This window comes from Eleutherodactylus coqui, chromosome 1 (genome assembly GCF_035609145.1).
Source record: "Eleutherodactylus coqui strain aEleCoq1 chromosome 1, aEleCoq1.hap1, whole genome shotgun sequence".
NCBI lineage: Eukaryota > Metazoa > Chordata > Amphibia > Anura > Eleutherodactylidae > Eleutherodactylus > Eleutherodactylus coqui.
This window is the reverse complement of record NC_089837.1, coordinates 193,203,602-193,226,243: the sequence shown is the minus strand read 5'-3', so window position 1 is coordinate 193,226,243 and position 22,642 is coordinate 193,203,602. Positions and strand designations below refer to the sequence as shown.

The window sequence follows — 22,642 nt, the reverse complement described above, 5'->3', positions numbered from 1 at the left end:
GCACACTGAGGCTGGATTCACACGAAGGTATATCGGCTCGGTTTTCATGCCGAGCCGATATACGGTGTCCTCATCTGCAGGGGGGGGGGGGATGGAAGAGCCAGGAGCAGGAGCTGAGCCCCCGCCCCCTCTCTGCCTCCTCTCCGCCCCTCTGCACTATTTGGAGTGAAAGGAGGTGGGGCGGGGGGGAGCTAAGTTCTGAGACTTAGCCCCGCCCCTCTCCATTGCAACTAGTGCAGAGGGGCGGAGAGGAGGCAGAGAGGGGGCGGAGTTCACAGAGCATGCTCCTGGCTCTTCCAGCCTCCCCCCCTGCAGATGAGGACAACATATATCGGCATGAAAACCCAACCGATATACGTTCATGTGAATCCAGCCTGAGGGTGACTACCCACTACAGTTTTTTTTTCCCTGCGAAATTCGCATTTTTTTTTCTGCAGGGGTCCATGGGACTTGTAATGTTAAAATCGCGATCGCGCAAAATGGCAATTTACCGTGATCGCGCAAAATCTTTTCGATTTCGTGGTAAATTGCGATCTTCTGCGATTGCGATTTTAACATTACAAGTCCCATAGACCCCTGCAGAAAAAAAAAAAAACGCTGCGAATTTCGCAGTGAAAAAAAAACTGTAGTGGGTAGTCACTCTAAGGGTGCATTCAAACGGTCGTATATCGGCTGGGTTTTCACGCCCAGCCGATATACGGCATCCCTCTCTGCAGGGGGAGGAAGCTGGAAGAGTCGGGAGCAGTGCACTGAGCTCCCGCCTCCTCTCCACCCCCTCTCCGCCCCTCGCCACTATTTGCAATGGGAGGGAGTGAGGGCGGGGCTACGCCCGGGAACTTAGCTCCGCCCCATCCCATTGCAAATAGTGGCGAGGGGCAGAGAGGGGGTGGAGAGGAGGCAGGAGCTCAGAGCACTGCCCCCGACTCTTCCAGCTTCCTCATCCTGCAGAGAGGGACGCCGTATATCGGCTGGGCGTGAAAATCCAGCGGATATACAGTCCTCTGAATGCGCCCTAAGGCTGTCTCTCCACGGCTGAGGGGGAATACCGCCAGCGATATTCCGCCGCGGAGGAGCAGGGAGGGGAACTGACAGATCTCCACGGTGACCCTATCTGATAGATAGGCTTACTGCAGCAAATCACAGCATGCTGCGATTTGAATCCCACAAGTGGAGAATCGCTATGACCCTCTGCTCGTAGACATCGGGCTGCGCTTTCTATAGTTAGCCTGTGGAAAGGGTTTACTGCGTTACCCACGGCCGGGTCATCGCCACAGATAACGCAGTGACATATCGCCTGTGGACAGGAGGCCTAACCGGGTGAAAATCCAATCCAAAGAACAAAATTAGCTATTTTTTGAGGACTGTTCAATCCCATCTGTGTATTCTAACTGGTGGCTGAATGATGCAGCACTAACTTGTAAAGTCATTTTGAGACCAATCTTGAACGCATCGAAACATTTAACCCTTTTTCATAGCATCAAATGTAGATCTCATATGCTCAGTAGCAGTAGATGTGATAGCGGGCGATTTTACTGGATAACCACGAGAAGAAAAGCTGGTGCTATACATGTACCCTCTAGGCCAGCTTCACACGGGTGATAATACTGCGAGAGATTTGTGCTTTTGGAAACACACAAATTTTGCACAAATATGAACCCTATTAATTTGATGATTACAGGTCAACAACTATCTAAGGCTAACTTCACACGGGCAAGTGCGATATGGGGTTTTCATGTGAAAACAGCCACGCATCACTTTGGGGATCCGGGGATCCTCCGGCACAGCTGTCACAGCCTCGGCAGAGAATCGCAGAGTTTCTCCCATTGCTTTCAATGGGAGCGGAAATACATCGCTCATATGTATGATCCCATTAAAAAAAATAGGGTTCATATTTGTGTATCTCACAACACACAAATCTTGTGCGATTTTCTCGGCTGTGTGAAGCCGGCCTTACCTAGATATCATTTTTTTAAAATGGTATGGGACGGATTCTGTGAGTGGATATCCGCAGCGGAAGACCTGTATATGACCGCAGAAGTAAATTACATATGGTCACGTCTGCATGCCATTTACAGTAGAGATGCTCAGCTATGACAGCATATCATCCACACGGAAGAACGAACGTAAGCAGGGAATGACATCAGGAAGTTGGCCAACCACCAGTAGACACCCTTCTATCACCCAGCTGACATTCTCTTGTGGTGAGAGCTGTTCTGAGAGCCTTCAGAATAGATTAGTACTCTCTAGGCTTGGCTGGTTTTATACTACTTAAGGGCTCCTGCACACTTGTGTTCTTCTTGTGTGTGTGTGTGGTTTTTTCACACAATAACTGCATTTTTTTCACGCGATTGTCAATAGGAGTTTCTAATGTTAAAAACGCATTGCAAGTTGGTGCTGTGCTATTTTTGTGTGATGCGTTTTAAACATTAGAAAGTCCCATTGACAATCACGTAAAAAAAAACGCAGCGATATCGTGTGAATAAAACACGCAAGAAAAACGCAAGTGTGCAGGAGCCGTTAAGACTGGTCTCACACGACTGGATTTCCATTGCAGAATCCGCATCCGGCGTTCGCACAGAGGATCCGCAGCAAAAGGCATGCTTTAAAAGATATGTAAATATTGCTTTTTCCTTTACACTTGCGCAAACGAATTTTGATTTCCGCAACCAGAGGAAACATCACAGCATGCTCTATTTTACTACGGACTTTGCGTGGATGGCCTCCATTGCAGTCAATGGAAGCCATCTAACCCGCGCCGTTGCTAGGAAAAAGAAACATTCGAAAAAAAATTATCTGTACTGCGCATGACTGATGGTGAGCCTCCACAGTCATCTGCAATACAGAAGAAAGAAGGTATGCGGGGTCGCCGCCCGGGGTCAGAGACTGATTCCGAGTCCATAAGCAATGTAATTGAACGCATCCATAGAGATCAATGGAGCTTATACACGTGGAATCTGCGGTAAAATAGAGCATGCTGCAATTTTTTTTCTGCTCGCGGAGTCTGTAACTCCTATCCACAAGTGTGAGTAATCTGCAATTCAGATAGTTGTGCTCTTCACACTTATGGATGTAGCAAAGGTTAACTTGATATTTAACACATTTATGATAACAAACAGAATATATCGCCATTTTTTTAAATCAACATATTACATTTTTCTAATCTGTCTTAATTTTCTGATTGTAGAATTTTATTTATTATGCTGTCTATACATGACTATGGAGGCGGACATTTTTCCTGAGCTACACTTCACAGCATTTAGAGAGATGCACAAGTATCGAACACAAAGCCCATGGGCCGCATCCAGCCTGCCGCCTCATTTTATGTGCCCCACGCAGCAACTTCCGGTCGGCCGTGTCATGGCCACAGCGCGACAGAAAATCAGGTGAATGAAAGGGCAGCCTTGATCAAGTCACGTCTGCATCTCCCGTCCATGCAGCCGTTAAGACGGCCGGGTCCAGCAATATACAACGAGCCCAAGATACCATTGGGCGGGGAGAAACAGATAAGGTCTGCTAAGCTGCCTCCCCCCTCGCCGGCTCTCAGCAAGAGGAGGGTGCAGGGCTTGGCGTGAGCTAGTGTGCTTAGCTCCCACCCCTTCTCTGCCCCTTGTCGGCTGCCAGCAATGGGAGGGGGCGGGAGCTTAGTACACCATTGCAAACAACCAAAAAGGGGTGGAGAGGGGGAGGGAAGGGGGTGGGAGTTTATCAGACTCGCCGCTAAAGTCCCTCCCACTTCCATTCTCTGACATCTCTCATTATTGCAGAATGGTCGCGGGAGCCACATCATTGCCATAGCGATGGTGCGGCGTTCTCTGTATGGCACATGTGCGCTGGCTGGTACATCCACAACAGAGGAGTAGATGCCAGACAGGTACGCTGGGCCTCCACCGTATTATGGCCGGGAAGATAGTCCCTGAACTATCTTTCCTGGCTGGCGTAAAAACGGTCGCCTGGAATGCGCACCATAAAAGCCAGCCGGACGTTTTTACGCCGAAGGAATACGTCCATCTGCAATGATACTGTTACCATACAGCGCAGCGCGGCATCTGGGCTCTCCCGGTGACGTGGGGCGGTCGGTGTGCGGCTCCACCTGTATGGCGCCGCCCGCACCCCTTCCTCTCTCTTGTATTGTGAGTGGGGGAGTTGGCTCCTCCCACTCTCCGCCCATGGGCGGAGTTTTGCAGTTATAAGGCTGGCAGTGACCTGAGCTCACTGCCAGTTATTGGTTCAGTCTGCGGCTAGTCTGTCCTGTCTGTTGGGTTCCCTCAGTCAGCTCGCTAGGTTGCTAGTCAGTTCCTTTCTCTAAGCTTTGTCTTTGCTCAGCATTTCTGTTGGTAACTCCATCTGCCTCCTTTGTCGGCACTCTGCCCCCTGTTAGGTAGTTCCATCTGTGCAGTCGCCAGGTCCCTAGCCAAGGGTAGGGACCGCCGTCCAGTTGTCCGCCTGGGGTTAGCCAGGGCCAAGGCAAGTAGGCAGGGACAGTGGGGTGCTGGAAGTTCAGGGCACCCTACCTGGCACTCAGGGGGTCAGAGTGCCGTAACATAATAACTGGCCCTTTAAACTGCTTTTTCCATGGAGGCAATCAGCTCCCTGGCGAACCAGCTGCAAGCCCTGGTGCTGGTGGTCCAGGATTTATCCGCTCGTATGGCGGCCCAGGAGCAGCGGGGGTTGTCGCAGTGGCCAGACGCCTCAACCAGTCCAGAACCCGAGGTATTCTCTGGGGAGAGGAACAAGTTTTTTTTCGGATGCGTCCCCGTTCTTCCGGGTCGGAGGCTCAAAGGGTCGGGCTGATAATGTCCCTGCTACGGGGCTCTGCCCAGACCTGGGCTTTTTCCATCCCCGAGGGTTCCCCCTGCCTGCAGTCCGTGGACGCATTTTTTCAGGAACTCGGGGTTATCTTCGACGAACCGGACCGAGCGGGGTTGGCGGTTTCCTGGCTGTTGGCTTTGCATCAGGGGTCGCTTTGGGTGGAGGATTATTGCTCCAACTTCAGACGCTATGCGGGTGATACGGCATGGAACGATAGCGCTCTGAAAGACGTTTTTCTACAGGGCCTCTCGGATGCGGTAAAAGACCTGTTGATTTCCCATCCCATTCCCGGGTCGTTAAAGGAGGCTATGGAGCTAGCGGTGAAGGCAGATAGAAGGCTCAGGTCTAGGAAGCAAGATAGACAGGCCCGTAGGGTCCAGGGGGTCGTTTGTCCTGTCCCCTCTTCTTCCGTACTTGTCTCTGTCCCCGAGCCTATGGAGGTGGACCCGCTGGACCCTAAAGAGCGACGCCGGATTCGATTGTTGTATCATCTCTGCCTCTACTGCGGGAAAGCTGGACATCGGGTGATAAACTGCCCCCTGAGGCTTCAGCGCTCGCAGCCTGGACCGGCGGAAAACTCTGAGTCCTAGGCGATTGTAGGGAGGATTGCCTAGGACTTCAGGTACTTCCTAAGCTTCTGGTACCTTGTCAGGTTAGATTCCGGAATTTTTCCCCACCCGGGAAGGCGTTTATTGATTCCGGAGCAGCTGCTAACCTGATAAGCATGTGTTTCGTTAGACCCCTGATAGCAGAATTTGTGGCGCTGAAGACGCCAATTCATTTTACTAGTATTGATGATACCCCTCTCTCTACGGGCCTGGTGCGGTGGAGGACCCCAGTGTTACAGTTCACGGTGGGGATTCTCCACTCGGAAGAACTATCATTCCTGGTGATGGAGAAAATGTCGGTAGACATGGTACTAGGGATGCCGTGGTTGGCGATGCACAACCCCCAATTCAATTGGGCCACCCAGGAACTGACTCACTGGGGACCATCCTGCCATAGCCACCTTGCTCCTCTTCCTCTCTGCTCAGTAGATACCGCGCTCATTCCGTAATACTTGTCTGACTTCCGGGATGTGTTTTCTAAACGTCTGTCAGAAACCCTGCCTCCTCACAGAGAGTGGGACTGTAGGATAGACCTGATTCCCAATAAGCCCATCCCTAAGGGAGCCATTATTAAAGGAGATGTCCCGCGCCGAAACGGGTTTTTTTTTTTTTTAAACCCCCCCCCCGTTCGGCGCGAGACAACCCCGATGCAGGGGTTAAAAAAACCACCCGCACAGTGCTTACCTGAATCCCGGCGGTCCGGCGTCTTCATACTCACCTGCTGAAGATGGCCGCCGGGATCCTCTGTCTTCATGGACCGCAGGGCTTCTGTGCGGTCCATTGCCGATTCCAGCCTCCTGATTGGCTGGAATCGGCACGTGACGGGGCGGAGCTACACGGAGCTACACGGAGCCCCATAGAGAAGAGGAGAAGACCCGGACTGCGCAAGCGCGGCTAATTTGGCCATCGGAGGGCGAAAATTAGTCGGCACCATGGAGACGAGGACGCCAGCAACGGAGCAGGTAAGTATAAAACTTTTTATAACTTCTGTATGGCTCATAATTAATGCACAATGTACATTACAAAGTGCATTATTATGGCCATGCAGAAGTGTATAGACCCACTTGCTGCCTCGGGACAACCCCTTTAACTTATCCGGGCGGGAGCACGAAGCCCTCAAGAGCTACATTACGGAGTCCCCGGCCAAACGTCATATTAGGCCATCCCGTTCCCCGGCTGGGGCGGGCCTCTTCTTTGTCGAGAAAAAAGATGGGACATTGAGGCCTTGTGTAGATTATTGGGCCTTAAATCAGATCACAGTCAAGAACCAGTGCTCTCTGCCTCTGATTCCCGACCTCCTGAGTCAGATGGTGGGAGCCCACTGGTTCTCTAAACTGGATTTAAGAGGGGCTTATAATTTGATCCATATCCGCGAGGGGGATGAATGCAAGACAGCCTTCAATACCCCGTTGGGACACTTCGAATGTTTGGTGATGCCATTCGGCCTGTGTAATGCCCCTGCTGTCTTCCAGGGTTTTATCAATGCGGTCTTTCACGACGTCCTGTGGGTGTTTTTGGTCGTTTACCTCGACGACATCCTGGTATACTCTCCTGACTGGGATGCTCATGTGCAGCATCTTAGGTTGGTACTAACCCGGTTACGTGAATACCAGTTGTTCGTCAAATTGGAGAAATGTCTGTTTAGCACTCAACAAGTGTCCTTTCTGGAGTACGTAATTTCTCCAACGTCCGTGCAAATGGAGTCGGATAAGGTGGCAGCCATCTCCCAGTGGGTCTGACCAGGTAATCTGAAAGCACTCCGTTTCTTAGGTTTTGCGAATTTCTATCGCAAGTTCATTAGAAACTACTCTGTCATCACTCAACCGTTGACCGATCTGACCAGGAAGGGGGCGGACTTGGTAAGATGGTCACCTGAGGCCCTGGAGGCGTTTGATCGTCTCAAAAGGGCGTTCTCGGCCGCCCCGGTGCTCGTTCAACCTGACCCGCAACGCCCCTTCTTCGTGGAGGTTGATGCATCCGAGGTGGGGGCTGGCTCTGTGTTGTCTCAGCTGGTTAGCAGGAGGGCTGGCTACAGTCCATGTGCATTCTTTTCACGTAAGTTCAGTGCGGCAGCGCGTAATTACGATGTGGGCAATCGAGAGTTATTGGCAATCAAGTGGTCCTTAGAAGAGTGGCGCCACCATCTTGAGGGCGCTCGGCATCCCGTTACAGTGTACACCGATCATAAGAACCTAGTATACCTCGCCAACGCTAAGCGACTCACTGCACGTCAGGCCAGGTGGGCATTGTTTTTCTCTAGGTTTAACCTCGTAGTGACGTATCTCCCGGGAGCTAAGAATATAAAGGCTGATGCTCTCTCGCAGAGTTTTGGATTGCCAGACTGTGAGTCGCTACCTCCCGAAAATATCCTGGAACCTGGGGTTGTGGTTGCAGCTGTGGACTCCGGTCTCATTCCCCGCCTTCAGAGGGCTCAGCAGGACGCTCCCCCAGGCATCCCAGAGGGTAGATAGTCAGTTTTCGCGGGTCATCCGGGAGGGCAAGGGACCCTAGATCTCTGCTCGAGGCTCTACTGGTGGCCTGGCATGTCTCGTCAGATACGTGACTTCGTAAGGGGGTGCTCTGTTTGCGCGCACGGCAAGAGTCGCCGGCGGCGTACAGAGGGGCCCCTGAGACCGTTGCCCGTGCCGTCGCGCCCCTGGTCGCACCTTTCGGTAGATTTTGTTACTGACCTGCAAGAATCACAAGGGTTCACCACCGTTCTGGTGGTGGTGGACCGTTTTTCGAAGATGGCTCATTTTGTGGCGTTGGAGAAACTTCCTTCGGCGATTGAATTTGCCCAGGTTTTCGTTAAAGAAATTGTTCGCCTCCACGGAGTTCCTGAGAACATTGTTTCCGATCGCGGGGTTCAGTTCGTGGCGCAATTTTGGCGGGCCTTCTGCAGAAACCTTGGGACTTCGCTTTCGTTCTCGTCAGCATTCCACCCGCAGACCAATGGCCAAACGGAGCGGAAAAACCAGGATATGGTACAATATTTGAGACTGTTTGCAAGCGAGAAGGCCCATCGGTGGGTGGAGTTTCTGCCGTTGGCTGAGTTTGCGCTGAACAACCGTACTAGTTCTTCCACTGGCGTTTTTCCGTTTTTTTGTGTTTATGGCCAGCATCCTCGTTTCCTTACTTCTCTTCCTACCCTGTCTGCCTGTCCTGCAGCTGATGTAGCCACTAATGTGCTGCAGGGGGTATGGAAGGAAGTACAGAAGAATCTGGAAGTGGTGGGGTCTCGCATGCAGTTGCGCAGTGGGAGAAGCCTCTCAGTTTCGGAACCTTACAGGGTGGGTCAGAAGGTGTATCCATCGTCCCTGGGGTCACTTCCAGCAAGTAGCAAAATTTATTTGTATGGTGACAGTTTAATTCTATATATAAACTGTAGCCATTAAATAATAAATAAAATCTTTGTTCAAATGGTGGCAGTGATGAGGTGCCGTACCATTATGTGTCCGGCAGTCATATCAGTATGCACAGCATGTGCCCGCTGCAGCAGCCACATGTCGTCATAACAGGTCAACTCTGTAGCAATGCACTGTAACTAGTCTAGTGGGGGACTAAGGCCTCATGTCCACAGCTAAAATAAAATTTAAAATCTGCAGCATTTTTCCCGCAGCGTCATCTGCGCCCCATAGGGATGCATAAGACACCTGCAGGTAGTTAAATACCTGCGGATGTCATTTTCCCTTGAAATGCCTAGTACATCCGCCAGGCCGAAGAAAGAAGATCCGGCCGCGACGGAGGGATGATCCGCAGCGTCCGGACAGGTAAGTTAATCTTCTTTTTAGGCCTTATGTCCGCGGGAAAGGAGGGACCCGCTGCGGGATTCTGCATGAAGAATCCGCGGTAGGCCTGATTTTCCCCGTGGACATGAGGCCTTAGGGACCTGTGGAGCAGGACTGGATTAAAGAGATGAATATGAGTTTAGTTGTTATTGTGCAATATAAGCAGCTCCTAGATTTTTTTTAAACCCAACCCCTTTGGGATTCCACTGAAAAAATGTTTTCATTACCTAGGAAGTATTAAATTAGGCAAAAATTAACATGCAGAAATAAATCCAAGATGTTTACTTCTTTATATTTTATTATTAATATGAAAAGAATACAATCCTATACATTCCATACAAATAAATATATATACACGTATATAATATACCATTTTATAATAAATGCTGAGTTCATATATATTTAAATAAAGGTTTGGGAAAGAAGAGTGACGGCTGATCTGAGCCCATATCTGGTTCACAACTGCGGTTCTCTCTTTTAACACGACTACCTGGTAAAGGTGACAGTAACTGCTGGGCGCCTTTCATCTTAACTAGACTGAATTTTAGGAAGTAGTAATGTTTTAATTGGTAAAACTGCTATGAATATATATATATGGAACAAGTTGTGACTCTTGAGCTTTCTAAACTCCACTGTCTTAGCTGTGCACATTATCTTTTAACTCCCCATATTACATCCTTTTATTTAGTTACAGTCCGTCTGGACTTAGAACAGCAGTGGTGTCTATAAGAATAAGGTTATTTTCTATTGTGCAATTTAGGACAAATAGGTTTCTATTGACATGAAGGTTTTACTGGTTTGCAAATGTCACAAGTGTTTGATATTTATGCACACATTTACCAATAAAGCCAGTATTCAATATCATTATTTACTGTTAGAATACGGTATGATTTCTATTGGACTAATAGGCCAAAAAGCAGGTTTGCATACAAAATGTTGGTGTCTACTTTCAGAATGGGTATACAGTATATACCTAATAAACTGAATGATCATTATATTAGGAACATCTGACGTGTTACATCTTGTGATCACTAAGGCCTCATGTCCACGGGGAAAATCAGGCCCGCGCGGATTTCTGCTGCGGATGCACTATAATTGTCTTTTTTTTCATGCGGGAGACCAATTGAGATATGAGCTCTATGACCTCCCGCACACTAAAATGGAGCATGTCGCTTTTTTTCATGCGGGTGGAATCCGCAAATCACTTAAAATACTATCCGCAGCTATTTAATTAACTGCGGATGCTCAATGCATTCCGATTGGATGTGGATTTGCGGGGTTTTTTTATGCACCGATTTGCTAAATATAATTTCCCTGTGGACATGAAGCCTAACACAGTACCATGTGATGGCTGCGTCACAGTCAGGTCTGATGTAATGTGCTGACCTATCCTCTGTGCAGCACAAGACAACATCAGGGTAAACATGGTGACTTGAGTGACTGACCACGTGACAAGATCACACAGCAGCAGGCCACGTGTGGTTGATCGTAGAGGTGAGCGTCAGTTGGAACGTCTGGTATCAGGAATAGCATGCTACAGTAGACCAACTGACCCAGCAGTATAACAGCAAGGAAGTTAGACAAATTTCCACAATGCCATTGCAGTTGCCCAAGTGACGTTCAATAGCCAAAGACCCCCCAAAATACCCCTGATGAACCTTCAATGGTGAACGCTACAGGCATCTGTTAATTGATCATCTGCAGCCATATCTTCAGTGCCAACCACAGTGCCATCTTTCAACAAGACAACACTCCATGTCATTGAGCTTGAATAGCTAAGGAGTGGTTGGAGGAACACGACAATGAATTCTCCACACCACCTTGTCCCCCAAACTCATCGGAATTTAACCCAATAGAACATTTTTGGGATATACAGTAATATATATATTAGTTCTCACTCAGATTCAAAACCAGAGTCATGCTCCCCTTCACTATTTTCTTCTTCATTATCTGTGTCTGATTCAGAGTCATAGAAGGATAAAGTTGCCTGGACTGGAAAATTTCTTAACAAGTTATCTGCTTCCACATACATGAGATCTAGTGGCTTAGATCTGGGCCAAAATAATCTAGAAAATATAAAAAAATATATAAATATACATGTTACTCAGTGACCGGAACAGGCAGTGTCTAAGACGTTAGATATGTATATCCTCATCAAGTAAGAACATAACTAGTAGAAATGTACAAGAATTAAGCACTGCTTGTATCAGTTCTACCAAAAATTTTTGTTTTCAGCAAGAGTTTAATCGCTTAAGGGCGAAGAGATTGTTTGTTTTTTATTTTTGTTTTCTTCTCCCCGATTCTAAAAAATTATAAGTCTTTTATTTTTTCGTCGATATAGCTGTTTGAAGGCTTGCCTTTGGTGGGCCGAGTAATATTTTTCAATAGTACTATCTAATATACCATATAATATATACGGAAAAATTTTAAAACTTCCTTAATGAAGTGAAATAAAAACAAGACACAATTGCACTATCTTTGGGGTGGCCTTGTTTTTACAGCATAGACACTGCAGCAAAAAAAAATGACATGACAATTTCATTCAGTGGATCAATATTATTATGATGATACCAAATGTATTTAGTTTTCTTGCTGCACGTTTAAAAAATAAAGTATTTAAAAGTATCTATTTTCATCCCTTTTTTTTTTTTTTACTTTTCTGCCAATAAAGATGTGTGAGGGCTCGTTTTTTGCAAGGCGAACTGTGGGCCTCTGTTGGTACCATTTAGGGGTACATATGACTTTTTGATCGTTTTTTATATAAAAAAAACCAAATTTCTCGGAGATGGGTTGACCAAAAAAGCAGTTATTTCCTGACAACTTTCACCATGTAGTATAAATAATGCGCTCCTTTGATAGATTGGAACTTTTATTGGTGCGGCAATAGCAAATATCTCTTATGGAGTTTTTTGTTTAAATTTTTCTTTTTATTATTAATACTGGGAAAGGTTTATCTTTTTTACTTTTATTATCCTTATTTTTTACAATAACATTTTTTTTTCACTTTTTTCTAGTCCCATAAGGGAACTTGAGCCTCTGATCATTTGCTCAATTATAACATATAATGCAATACGTCAGCAAGAAGGCCCCCGCCTACCTATTGTAGTTGCAATGAACTATCGCCCCTGGACAGGAGCCCTCACAATCATCAGATATTCAAGAAAGAATGCTATGTGAATAAAAAAAATTAAAGCATCTTCCAGTCCCAGTCCACATGTAATAGGGACTCTTCTCAGCATCTGCTTTCTTTTAACTACCTAGTATAAGGCTGTACTTTGCAGTAACACATCTTACCTCACAGGGTGTTTGTAGTCTGCAGGCTTCTGTCTAGCTTGATGATTTTCACACAGGCCTTTGGCATATGGCTAAGATAAAGGAGAGAAGATGTTTTCATGAGGACAAGCTGTTTTCTACATCAGACCACCTTTCGTGTGCTTCTCAGCACAGTGTGAATAAGAGCAGTTAGGCACTGTATTTTTTACTGATTTCTGAATTGTGGAAGCATTTTATGTATTGAAATATGTGGAAAATAAATCAATCAAGAAGCAGAATATAAGGGTTAGGCTGCCTGTCCATGGGCGGGTTTTCATTGCGTTCTATGGAGAGCGCTTCCCCCCTGTACACGATTCTCCGCTCGCAGCTGGCAAATCGCAGCATGCTGCGATTTGCCGTGATTCTTGGCGGTCCGCCTATCTGTCATATAGGCTGACCAGCGTAGATCCGTCTGCCGACTCCTGCTACCGGGCGGCGGCTCCCGCCGCGGGGTACTGCAAGGCCTGTGGACGGGCAGCCTTAGGGGATTAGTAATTAGCACTATATTTGCAAGGTTATCAACATGTAGACATAGCTTAAAGGGGCTTTCCAGGGAGAATACTACCGATGACCTATCCTCAGGATAGCTCACCAATAGTTTATTGTCTGGGGTCCGTAGCTAGGGACCGTGACCGATCGGCTAATTGCCGCTGACAGCACCGCAAATACATAGGGGTCAGAGCAGAAGCAGTGCAAGTCTCTGCTCCGACCTTTTATGAAGTAGCCGGTTCTTCTAACTGCAGACATGGCTACCGTTGATTTCAACCCAGCCGATCAACTATTGATAACCTATCCTATAGGTCATCAACAGTATTCTCCCTGGAAAACCCCTTTAAAGGGAACCTCCCTACAGTACCATAAACTAAGTGTTAGGGAAGGTGATGAGGAGGCAGGTGATGTACTTTTTAAATACTCACCAGCTCCCTGATTCCAGCATTGTCACCCGCTGAAGATCACATGCCACACACAGTTCTCTCCATGTACAGCACAGCTTCCCCTGTGCACAGAATTGCCTCCATATACAGCACAGCTCCTTCCCCATCTAGTGCAAAAGCCCCTCCCATGTAATGCACAGCTAGCACAATGTGCAGCATAGCCTCCGCTCATGTACCATCCCCTTTGACATGCAGACTGGGCCACTTTGTCCTTTGTGGTGCTGCTCTGCGGTGCGGTGATGGGCCGAGGCTAGATCAACCAGCACTATCCTTCATAGCTTCCTGATTCATCGTCATACAGCATACTGTTCCACTCACCGAACTTCCTATCACCTTGTATCCCCGTTCTGCTGCTGCTTACCCTTGGGACGATATTAAGCCCTATCACAGGGGCGGAGCTAATATTTTTTGGATGATTTTGAGGAGAATCAGAAGCGTTCTTCATCAAAACAGAGAATTAACCAAATGAATCCAATTAATCTCCAGCCCTTGATCGAAGACTGTTTTACTTACCGAGCTTTGTGGCAGTGATTTTGTGGAGCTACTGTGAGTCCAGGGTCTCCAAAATAAAACATGAGGCCTGCAATATACAAGTGGTTACATTATAAATCGTATCAAGCTTTTGTTTTAAAGATACAGTATATATAAAGATGTATAACCATGTTGCTTAAGCCCTTAAAAGTCACTTTAAAATTAGAAAAACCCATCCAAAAATGTCATTTTTTTTATTGTAGATTTTAAATTTATGTCTCATGTGTATATATATGTGGCGCAGAACTTGTCTGAAATGCATTTTTAACCCGTTAGTGACATAACTAATTTTAGCCTTAAAGGGGTTGTCCCGCGGCAGCAAGTGGGTCTATACACTTCTGTATGGCCATAATAATGCACTTTGTAATGTACATTGTGCATTAATTATGAGCCATACAGAAGTTATAAAAAGTTTTATACTTACCTGCTCCGTTGCTAGCGTCCTCGTTCCCATGGAGCCGACTAATTTTCGCCCTCCGATGGCCAAATTAGCCGCGCTTGCGCAGTCCAGGTCTTCTCCTGTTCTCTATGGGGCTCCGTGTAGCTCCGCCCCGTCACGTGCCGATTCCAGCCAATCAGGAGGCTGGAATCGGCAATGGACCGCACAGAAGAGCTGCGGTCCACGGAGGAAGAGGATGCCGGCGGCCATCTTCACCGGTAAGTATAGAAGTCACCGGAGCGCGGGGATTAAGGTAAGCGCTCCGGTAAGCTTTCTTTAGGTCCCTGCATCGGGGTTGTCTCGCGCCGAACGGGGGGGGGGGGGGTTGAAAAAAAAAAAAACCCGTTTCGGCGCGGGACAACCCCTTTAAGAAACAGTAAATTGCATCCTTTTTGTGTTCCAGTAGACATCACTTTATTTTTTTTCAATATTTAAAGCTTTGTGTAAGGGGAAAAAAGTTTTTACTTTTTTTTTTCTGTAAAAAGGTGTACACGCCATGGTCAGTAATGACTGCAGCATGTGTGGGGTTAAATGTACAGGAGTGATAAGATGAGCAGGTCCTCATTATTTTACTCCTTCTTTGGGAAAAAAGAGACTCCCATATGTGATAATTAGGGAGCAAATATGCTCTCTGATTGATGGGGGGTAATAACATGAAGAAAACTCCATATTACCCTCCCCTGGGTCAAGGAGAGATACAGAAGAATCACAGCATTTCTTTGCTGACACTGTTCATCCCTCCCCTCCCTCTCAGTTATGCACCACTGAGTATAATGGGGTTAGGAATACGGAATTTATAGCTATCGCTTTTCAAGTGATTGTAACGCTAGTTCTTTCAGAGCTGCCAACATAATTTGGTGTTATTTTAAAGCCAGGTATCTTAGCTTTAAAATTACACCGTGTCATCTCTGATAGAACCGGAGCTATAGCTCCCATATTCGTCCCGAAACTGCAATGTATTTTTCCTGCAGAACGAACAGAGCTCGTCTTTAAACTGTTGAGGGGTTAAAGGGGAACTATCAGAAATAACATGTAGGCTGTATTTACACAGGGAGATTTGGACCTGGAAAAAACTGCACCAATAAGCCTGTAGGAAAAAACACCTGTTTTTGCAGCCTGTGAAGTGAAAAGAGTGCATTTTTAGTGTTTGCAGCATGGTTGCTCACAGCTTTGTCAATGGGATTTTTGATGTGCTTTTTACTACATCCAAACTGCTCCATTTGAATACAGCCTATGGCTGCGTTCACACGAACGTATATCGGCTCGGTTTTCACGGTGAGCCGATATACGTCATCCTCATCTGCAGGGGGGGGAGGATGGAAGAGCCAGGAGCAGGAACTGAGCTCCCGCCCCCTCTCTGCCTCCTCTCCGCCCCCCTTTAAAGAATTTAACAGTGTATTTTATGTAACTCGTATAATAAAATATATGAACACCTATCATGTCCCATTAATGCTGGATTAAAGGCATCAATATACAAATGACATGGACAGCACATCCCTATATTATACAGCAGTATTTCTAAATGGGAAGTTCATTGTTACATTCTGATCATATTGAGGAAGCCCACTAGCTACTAAGGTTTTGCAAATCGGGCAAAAAATGCCAGAAGGAAAAGTCTGCACTTTGCCGTGCTGAACAGCATAAAGAGAGGTTGCTGTCCAGCAATTAACGAGATTACACAATTTGATCAAAATGTAACAAAGAAACTCATGTTTATAAATATTGCAGAAAAAGTACTAGGTCGATGTATGACGTGTGCAGTCCATGTCTTTTTCTATAATCTTGGTGTAAATACAATAAAATGCCTTTAGTCCCAATGTCCACGGGCAGATTTCCCGGAATCCGCATGGGGCACCTGGAAAACACGGGGTTCCGCACCTGAGTTAAAACATGCAGCTTTAGGCCGCCTGCAGACGGGCGGGTCGGATCCGGCGGCGAGAATTCTCGCCGCGGGACTTGACCCGAGCGCCTGCAGGGACCAGCGCATACTCACCCGTGCCCGCCGGCTCCGGCTGTTTGATTTGCCAACTTGCAGGGCAGCCGGTGCATGCATAGACCTGAGCCGGTGGCGGGTGAGTGACATTTCTGTGCGGGGCTCTGCGAAATAGAGCATGCCGCGATTTGTTTGCCACGCGATATTTCACGCGGCCAAATCGCGGTCGTCTGCATAGGATTGCGTTTGTTAACGCAATCCTATGCAGGCTTCCAGCAGCGGAAATCCCGCCGGGGAATTTCTGCTCGTGTGCAGTCGGCCTTAATCATTTCATTTGCGGCTTTTTGGATGCGGAAATCAAAACGCAGCATGCTTCAATTCACTGCGGATCCTGCACGTGGAAGCCATATGATCCACGGCCCATCCACAACTGACACTGCGGACGGGCCTTGGATTCCCAGGGAAGAGCAGAAGATTTAAGAAGAAAAAATTTGTACTGCGCATGTGCGTCGGCGAACTGTGTAGGCCATGCGCAGTACAGATGTCACAGAAGAATAGAGATCTGCGCAGACGACGCGGCATGCAGGCAGGTACGCACCAGACAGCCAAAAAAAGCTTGTACTCGTACAGGAACAGACAGTAATTGAAGACAGACAGAAATAAATGACATTTCCAAATATACTAGATTATCAGAATTTCTGAATTACTGTATGCAAGGTACAGGAATTTCATATAACATCATATCCCATAATCATTATATAACTATGCTCATATATAAATATTAGGGTAAAGGTCATTGATCTGACCTCCGTGAAGCTGTCATGTAATAATGATCGTTTGATCATCCATAGCCTATGGCCAGCTGCACAAGACCGGGTCAAATTCCACATGCGAGAGCCCGCAGCAGAATCCAACCTTGTGCCCGGCAGGCGTCCGTGTGTACCTCGCGTACCTGTCATTTCTTCTCTGTTCTGTACTGTGGATGCTTGACATCGGACATGTGCAGTACAGATTTTTTTAAACCCCAGCTTTTTCCACATTATTGCTAGGCAATGACGCGGAATCCACAACCTTTCCGCAATGTCAACTGTGGAAGGGCCATGGTCAGACGGCTTCCATTGACTTCAATGGAAGCCATCCGTGCGGAGTACACACAAAAATAAAACATGCTGTGATTTTTCCTCCGCAAGTGGAAAATTGCAATTGATTTCTGCTCATGTGCAGAACAAGGCTTTTCCATAGCATGCTATGGATAGTAATTGCTGCGGAACCTGGAGGCGGACGCCCGCTCCGGATCCTGCAATGCAGATCCACCTGTGTGCAGCGGGCCTACAGCTCCAGACACACGTGTGCAGAAAATCCTCTGCCACCACATGGGAAAGTTTATACACAGCTGTATAGTTACTAATAAAGGTCCTAAAAATGTGTGTAAATGTACCTGAATAAGTGGACAAATGTGAGAAATCAGTGATAAGGGAGAAGACATCTTCCAGATTTCTGATTATTCTATTCCCTGACTGAAATTGCTGACAACAGGGAACAGTAGACTATATGGGACAGCATAGCAGAGACAGGGATTAGATAGATAGAAGGAAAGAAGTAAGGATCATAGAAAGAGAATTTAGGAGAAAATTATGAGATAGATATAGATTTTTTATGAAAGGGATAAATAGATGATAGATAGATAGATAGATAGATAGATAGATAGATAGATAGATAGATAGATAGATAGATAGATAGATAGATAGATAGATAGATAGATAGATAGATAGATAGATAGATAGATATGAGAGATAGATAGATAGATAGATAGATAGATAGATAGATAGATAGATAGATAGATAGATAGATATGAGATGAATAGATTGATAGATATGAGATGACAAGGTCGATAGATAGATATGAGATAGATAGATAGATACATTAGACAGATAGATAGATACATTAGATAAATAGATAGATATGAGATGAATAGATTGATAGATATGAGATGAATAGATAGAAAGGAGATAGATAGATAGATACATTAGATAAATAGATAGATATGAGATTAATAGATAGATAGATAGATAGATAGATAGATAGATAGATAGATATCAGATGAACAGATTGATAGATATGAGATAAAAAGATAGATATGAATAGATAGATATGAGATGGATAGATATGAGAGAGATAGGTAGATACATTAGATAGATAGATAGATAGATAGATAGATAGATAGATAGATAGATAGATAGATATGAGATGAATAGATTGATAGATACGAGATGGATAGATAGATAGATAGATAGATAGATAGATAGATAGATAGATAGATAGATAGATAGATAGATAGATAGATATGAGATAGATAGATATGAGATGAATAGATTGATAGATGTGAGATAGATATACATTAGATAGATACCGTGTTTCCCCAAAAATAAGACAGTGCCTTATATTAATTTTTGCTCAAAAAGATTTAACTTTACATGTATAGCTGCCTGGACACTATTTAAATTGACTTTTTTTTAATTAACTGTAAGCAGCACTTAATTTTGGAGTAGAGCTTATATTTCAAGCATCCTCAAAAATCCTTAAAAATCATTTTGCATCCGCAAAAATCCTGGAAAATTATGCTATGTCTTATTTTCAGGGAAACAGGGTAGATAGATAGACAGATAGATAGATATGAGATGAATAGATAGATAGATAGATAGATAGATAGATAGATAGATAGATAGATAGATAGATAGACACAGAGATAGATAGATATGAGTAGATAGATAGATAGATAGATAGATAGAGATAGATAGATATGAGTAGATAGATAGATAGATAGATAGATAGATAGATAGACAGACAGACAGCCGCAGCCTCCTCCTGACATGCTGGACTTGCAGTACCTGTGCTTTGCCCTCCTGGTCCCACCAATATATCTAGCTGGGTGAGTTCTCTTCAGGCAGCCCACACTTGGTGCCCAGCTCGGGCCGTCAGCCCCGGTGTTCTCCCTCAGCCCCGTCGGCTCCATCTGCCCTGTACTCATTACCTGCTCAGGACTGCCGAGTCTCTGGTCCCTTTATATAGCCCGGCCTGTCCTGCCCATTATTTACCTAAGCCATGATGGAGTGCCCTGCGCTGACCTGCGGCGGCTCCGCTCATGTTACACTTGTGCACGAGTCCAAATGGTGAGGGGACAAAAGCGACAGGGACGTGCTAATGACACCTCCACAGGGCCACGGGCAGGACAGCCCTGTCACCACACTGCGGCCATGCAGAGACCCCCGGCGCTGGTCACTTGTGCACTCAGTGACCTGACTGTGGACGGAGGAGACAGGTGACTGGCGGGGCACTGAGCTGTATAGCATGTAGTAGTGCCCGTCTACTGTATATACTATGTCATCTGCCCACCTACATGTGTACTACTGGGATGGAGCAGCAGCCGGCCGTGCTGCGTACACCGGCTACATGTAGCTGTGCAGCCGCCACTTTGCCCCGTCAGATAACCTTTATGTTGTGTAATAAACATGGAGTCCCCCGCCATAAAGAGCTGCACAGACTTGTACAAGAAGGAGCTCTTATCTAAGAGATAACAGGCAGGAAATGTCGGTGACTGCAGCCTGTGGCAGCCGTGTGAGCACCGTGTAATAGTCTGCAGGCTCCCAGGAGACTGCAGTGTCTGCAGGCAGCACGGTGTGGTTTGGGCGGGAAGCTGTCCTGTGAGGAGAGGGCCGCGGCTCGTGTCTGGCGTCTTGTCACCTCTCCGCGGTGTGTGACAGATAAGAGGCCGCTTATCTGCAGAGGGGGGAGGAATGTTCCCACAGATGGCGCTGGGGGAGATTCGTCAGCTCCTCTCATCCCCTGGGAATGGGCAGACGTCCAGCGCACAGCACCAGTCACTGGCCATTACCCTGACTGCCCGGCTCAGCCATCACCGGCCATTACCCTGACTGCCCGGCTCAGCCATCACCGGCCATTACCCTGACTGCCCGGCTCAGCCATCACCGGCCATTACCCTGACTGCCCGGCTCAGCCATCACCGGCCATTACCCTGACTGCCCGGCTCAGCCATCACCGGCCATTACCCTGACTGTCCAGCTCAGCCATCACTGGCCATTACCCTGACTGCCCGGCTCAGCCATCACCGGCCATTACCCTGACTGCCCAGCTCAGCCATCACCGGCCATTACCCTGACTGCCCAGCTCAGCCATCACCGGCCATTACCCTGACTGCCCGGCTCAGCCATCACCGCCATTACCCTGACTGCCCAGCTCAGCCATCACCGGCCATTACCCTGACTGCCCAGCTCAGCCATTACCGCCATTACCCTGACTGCCCAGCTCAGCCATCACCGGCCATTACCCTGACTGCCCGGCTCAGCCATTACCGCCATTACCCTGACTGCCCGGGTCCTCACTGCTGCGTCTGCTTAGATGGACAGATTTATCAGACTGGGTTCATATGTGCCGCTCTTGTTGCTCTTTTTTGGCGTTTCTGGAGTTTTTCCACAATTAAAAGCCGCATCAAATAACCACATGCAGTTGGTAATAATACATGCCATTTAAAAAATGGCAGTATTCTAATAGCAGAAGAATAGATAAAAAAAAAAAAAAAGCACAACAAAAATGCCACGTGTGAACGCAGCCATAGGCCTGTGTAATGTGGTCGTATCTGCATAGTGTTTTGCACACGCAAAACTTCTATACGCAGTGAATAGAACCTATTGAGTTCAATGACTTCGTTCACATTTGTGTATTTTGCGCCCGCATTTCATTAGCACAGACGAATCCGTAGCATGCTCTATGTTCCTGCATATTTGCACAGGAAAATACCACATACTGAACTAATTGCAGTCAGGGCAGTTTATGACGAATGCTCTCCTCCCCTTATTATCACGGCCGTATGATGTGAGGTTTACCCACTGAAAACAATGGGAACACAGCCATCCTCCGCCTGGGCTTTTAGCTACTTTCCTGAAGTGATGCAAGGCGGTTTTTACCACAAAAACACCTCACATCTGTGGAGATATCGCACTCACCCGTGCGAAACTAGCCTCAAGGCGAAAACACACTGCCGTAGGCGCAACTACGCTCGCCGGTGAGGAGCAAAGCTGCACCTGAACAAGGGAAAATTCTTCCCATTTGCTGGCAACTCAAACTTCAGGGCCAGACCAGAGTGCAGGAGTTTGATAATAACCGCAGGAAGATCTGTGCTGCCCGATCTTCCCCGTACGCAGTATTCACTATATGTGGGAAAGATGGGGCAGGTCCTATCTTTTCTCAGCCGTACTATTTACCACTGAAATCTTATTAAAATCAGTGGTTCAGTTTTGTTCTGTTATATGATTATCAAGGCCGGAGGAGAAAAACGTCCATGTGTTTTTGCCCTTAAGGGTGTATTCAGGGGCGTAACTATAGAGGGTGCAGGGGATGCGGTTGCACCCGGGCCCAGGAGCCTTAGGCCTCATGTCCACAGGGAAAATCAGGCCCACTCCGGATTCTACATGGAGAATCCGTAGCGGGTCCCTCCTGCCCCGCGGACATGAGGGCTGAAAATAAGAATAAACTTATCTCTCGCCCGCTCCGGTTCTTCCCTTCGCCGCGGCGTCATCTTCTCTGCATCGCGGCCGGATCTTCTTTCTTCGGCCCGGCGGATGCGCAGGATGACGTCGGTGATGTGCCCTGCGCATGCGCCGGCCTGAAGAAAAAACGTCCGGCCACGACGGAGAGAAGATGGAGCCTCGGCGAAGGGAAGAACCGGAGCGGGTGAGTAAATTCCTATTTTAGGTCTCCCACGGATCCGGACGGCTTCCATAGGCTTCAATAGAAGCCCGCGGGAGACCCGCACGAAAATGGAGCATTGTCTGGAATTTTCATGCTCCATTTTTTTAAAAATAACTTTTATTGACCATCCGCGGGTATTTATCTACCCGCGGGTGGTCAATGCATCCCTATGGGGTGCGGATCCGCGGGCAGGAGAAGAGTTAAAATCCGCTGCGGATTTGAATTCTTCTTTTGCCCGTGGACATGAGGCCTTAGGGGGCCAATAAGGCCTCTCTTCTCCATATAGGGAGCACAGTACTATGAATAAAGCATTATAGTTGGGGGCCCTGTAACAGATTTTGCAATGGGGCCCAGAAGCTTCAAGTTATGCCTCTGTGCAGCATGGTTTAGGTATGGGTACGGGTACAGATACAGATAGAGGGGGGGGGGGCCCAGCTCACCTTTTGCATCAGGGCCCCTGAGCCTTTAGTTACGCCCCTGGGTGCATTCACACATCCGTATATCGGCTGGGTATTACGCCC

General features: G+C 47.1%; 1 protein-coding gene across 1 annotated transcript; it reads right to left on the bottom strand.

Moving 5' to 3' along the window:
- Positions 1-11,099: 11,099 nt before the first annotated feature.
- Positions 11,100-19,383, bottom strand: LOC136573107 (protein ripply2.2-like). The gene is made up of 4 exons (XM_066574333.1): positions 19,244-19,383; positions 13,966-14,032; positions 12,500-12,570; positions 11,100-11,271 (listed from the first exon to the last, which is right to left on the bottom strand). Exons 1-4 carry the CDS (start codon positions 19,381-19,383, stop codon positions 11,100-11,102), a joined length of 450 nt encoding a protein of 149 aa, XP_066430430.1.
- Positions 19,384-22,642: the final 3,259 nt, after the last annotated feature.

Bases quoted from the DNA above. Each gene is read 5' to 3' on its own strand.
- LOC136573107 (XM_066574333.1), bottom strand. From the start codon at position 19,383: ATGAGTACAGGGCAGATGGAGCCGACGGGGCTGAGGGAGAACACCGGG. The intron at 12,571-13,965 runs GTAAGTAAAACA...CCTTTATCTTAG, and splicing joins AATCACTGCCACAAAGCTCG to CCATATGCCAAAGGCCTGTG. The intron at 11,272-12,499 runs GTAAGATGTGTT...TATATTTTCTAG, and splicing joins GACTACAAACACCCTGTGAG to ATTATTTTGGCCCAGATCTA.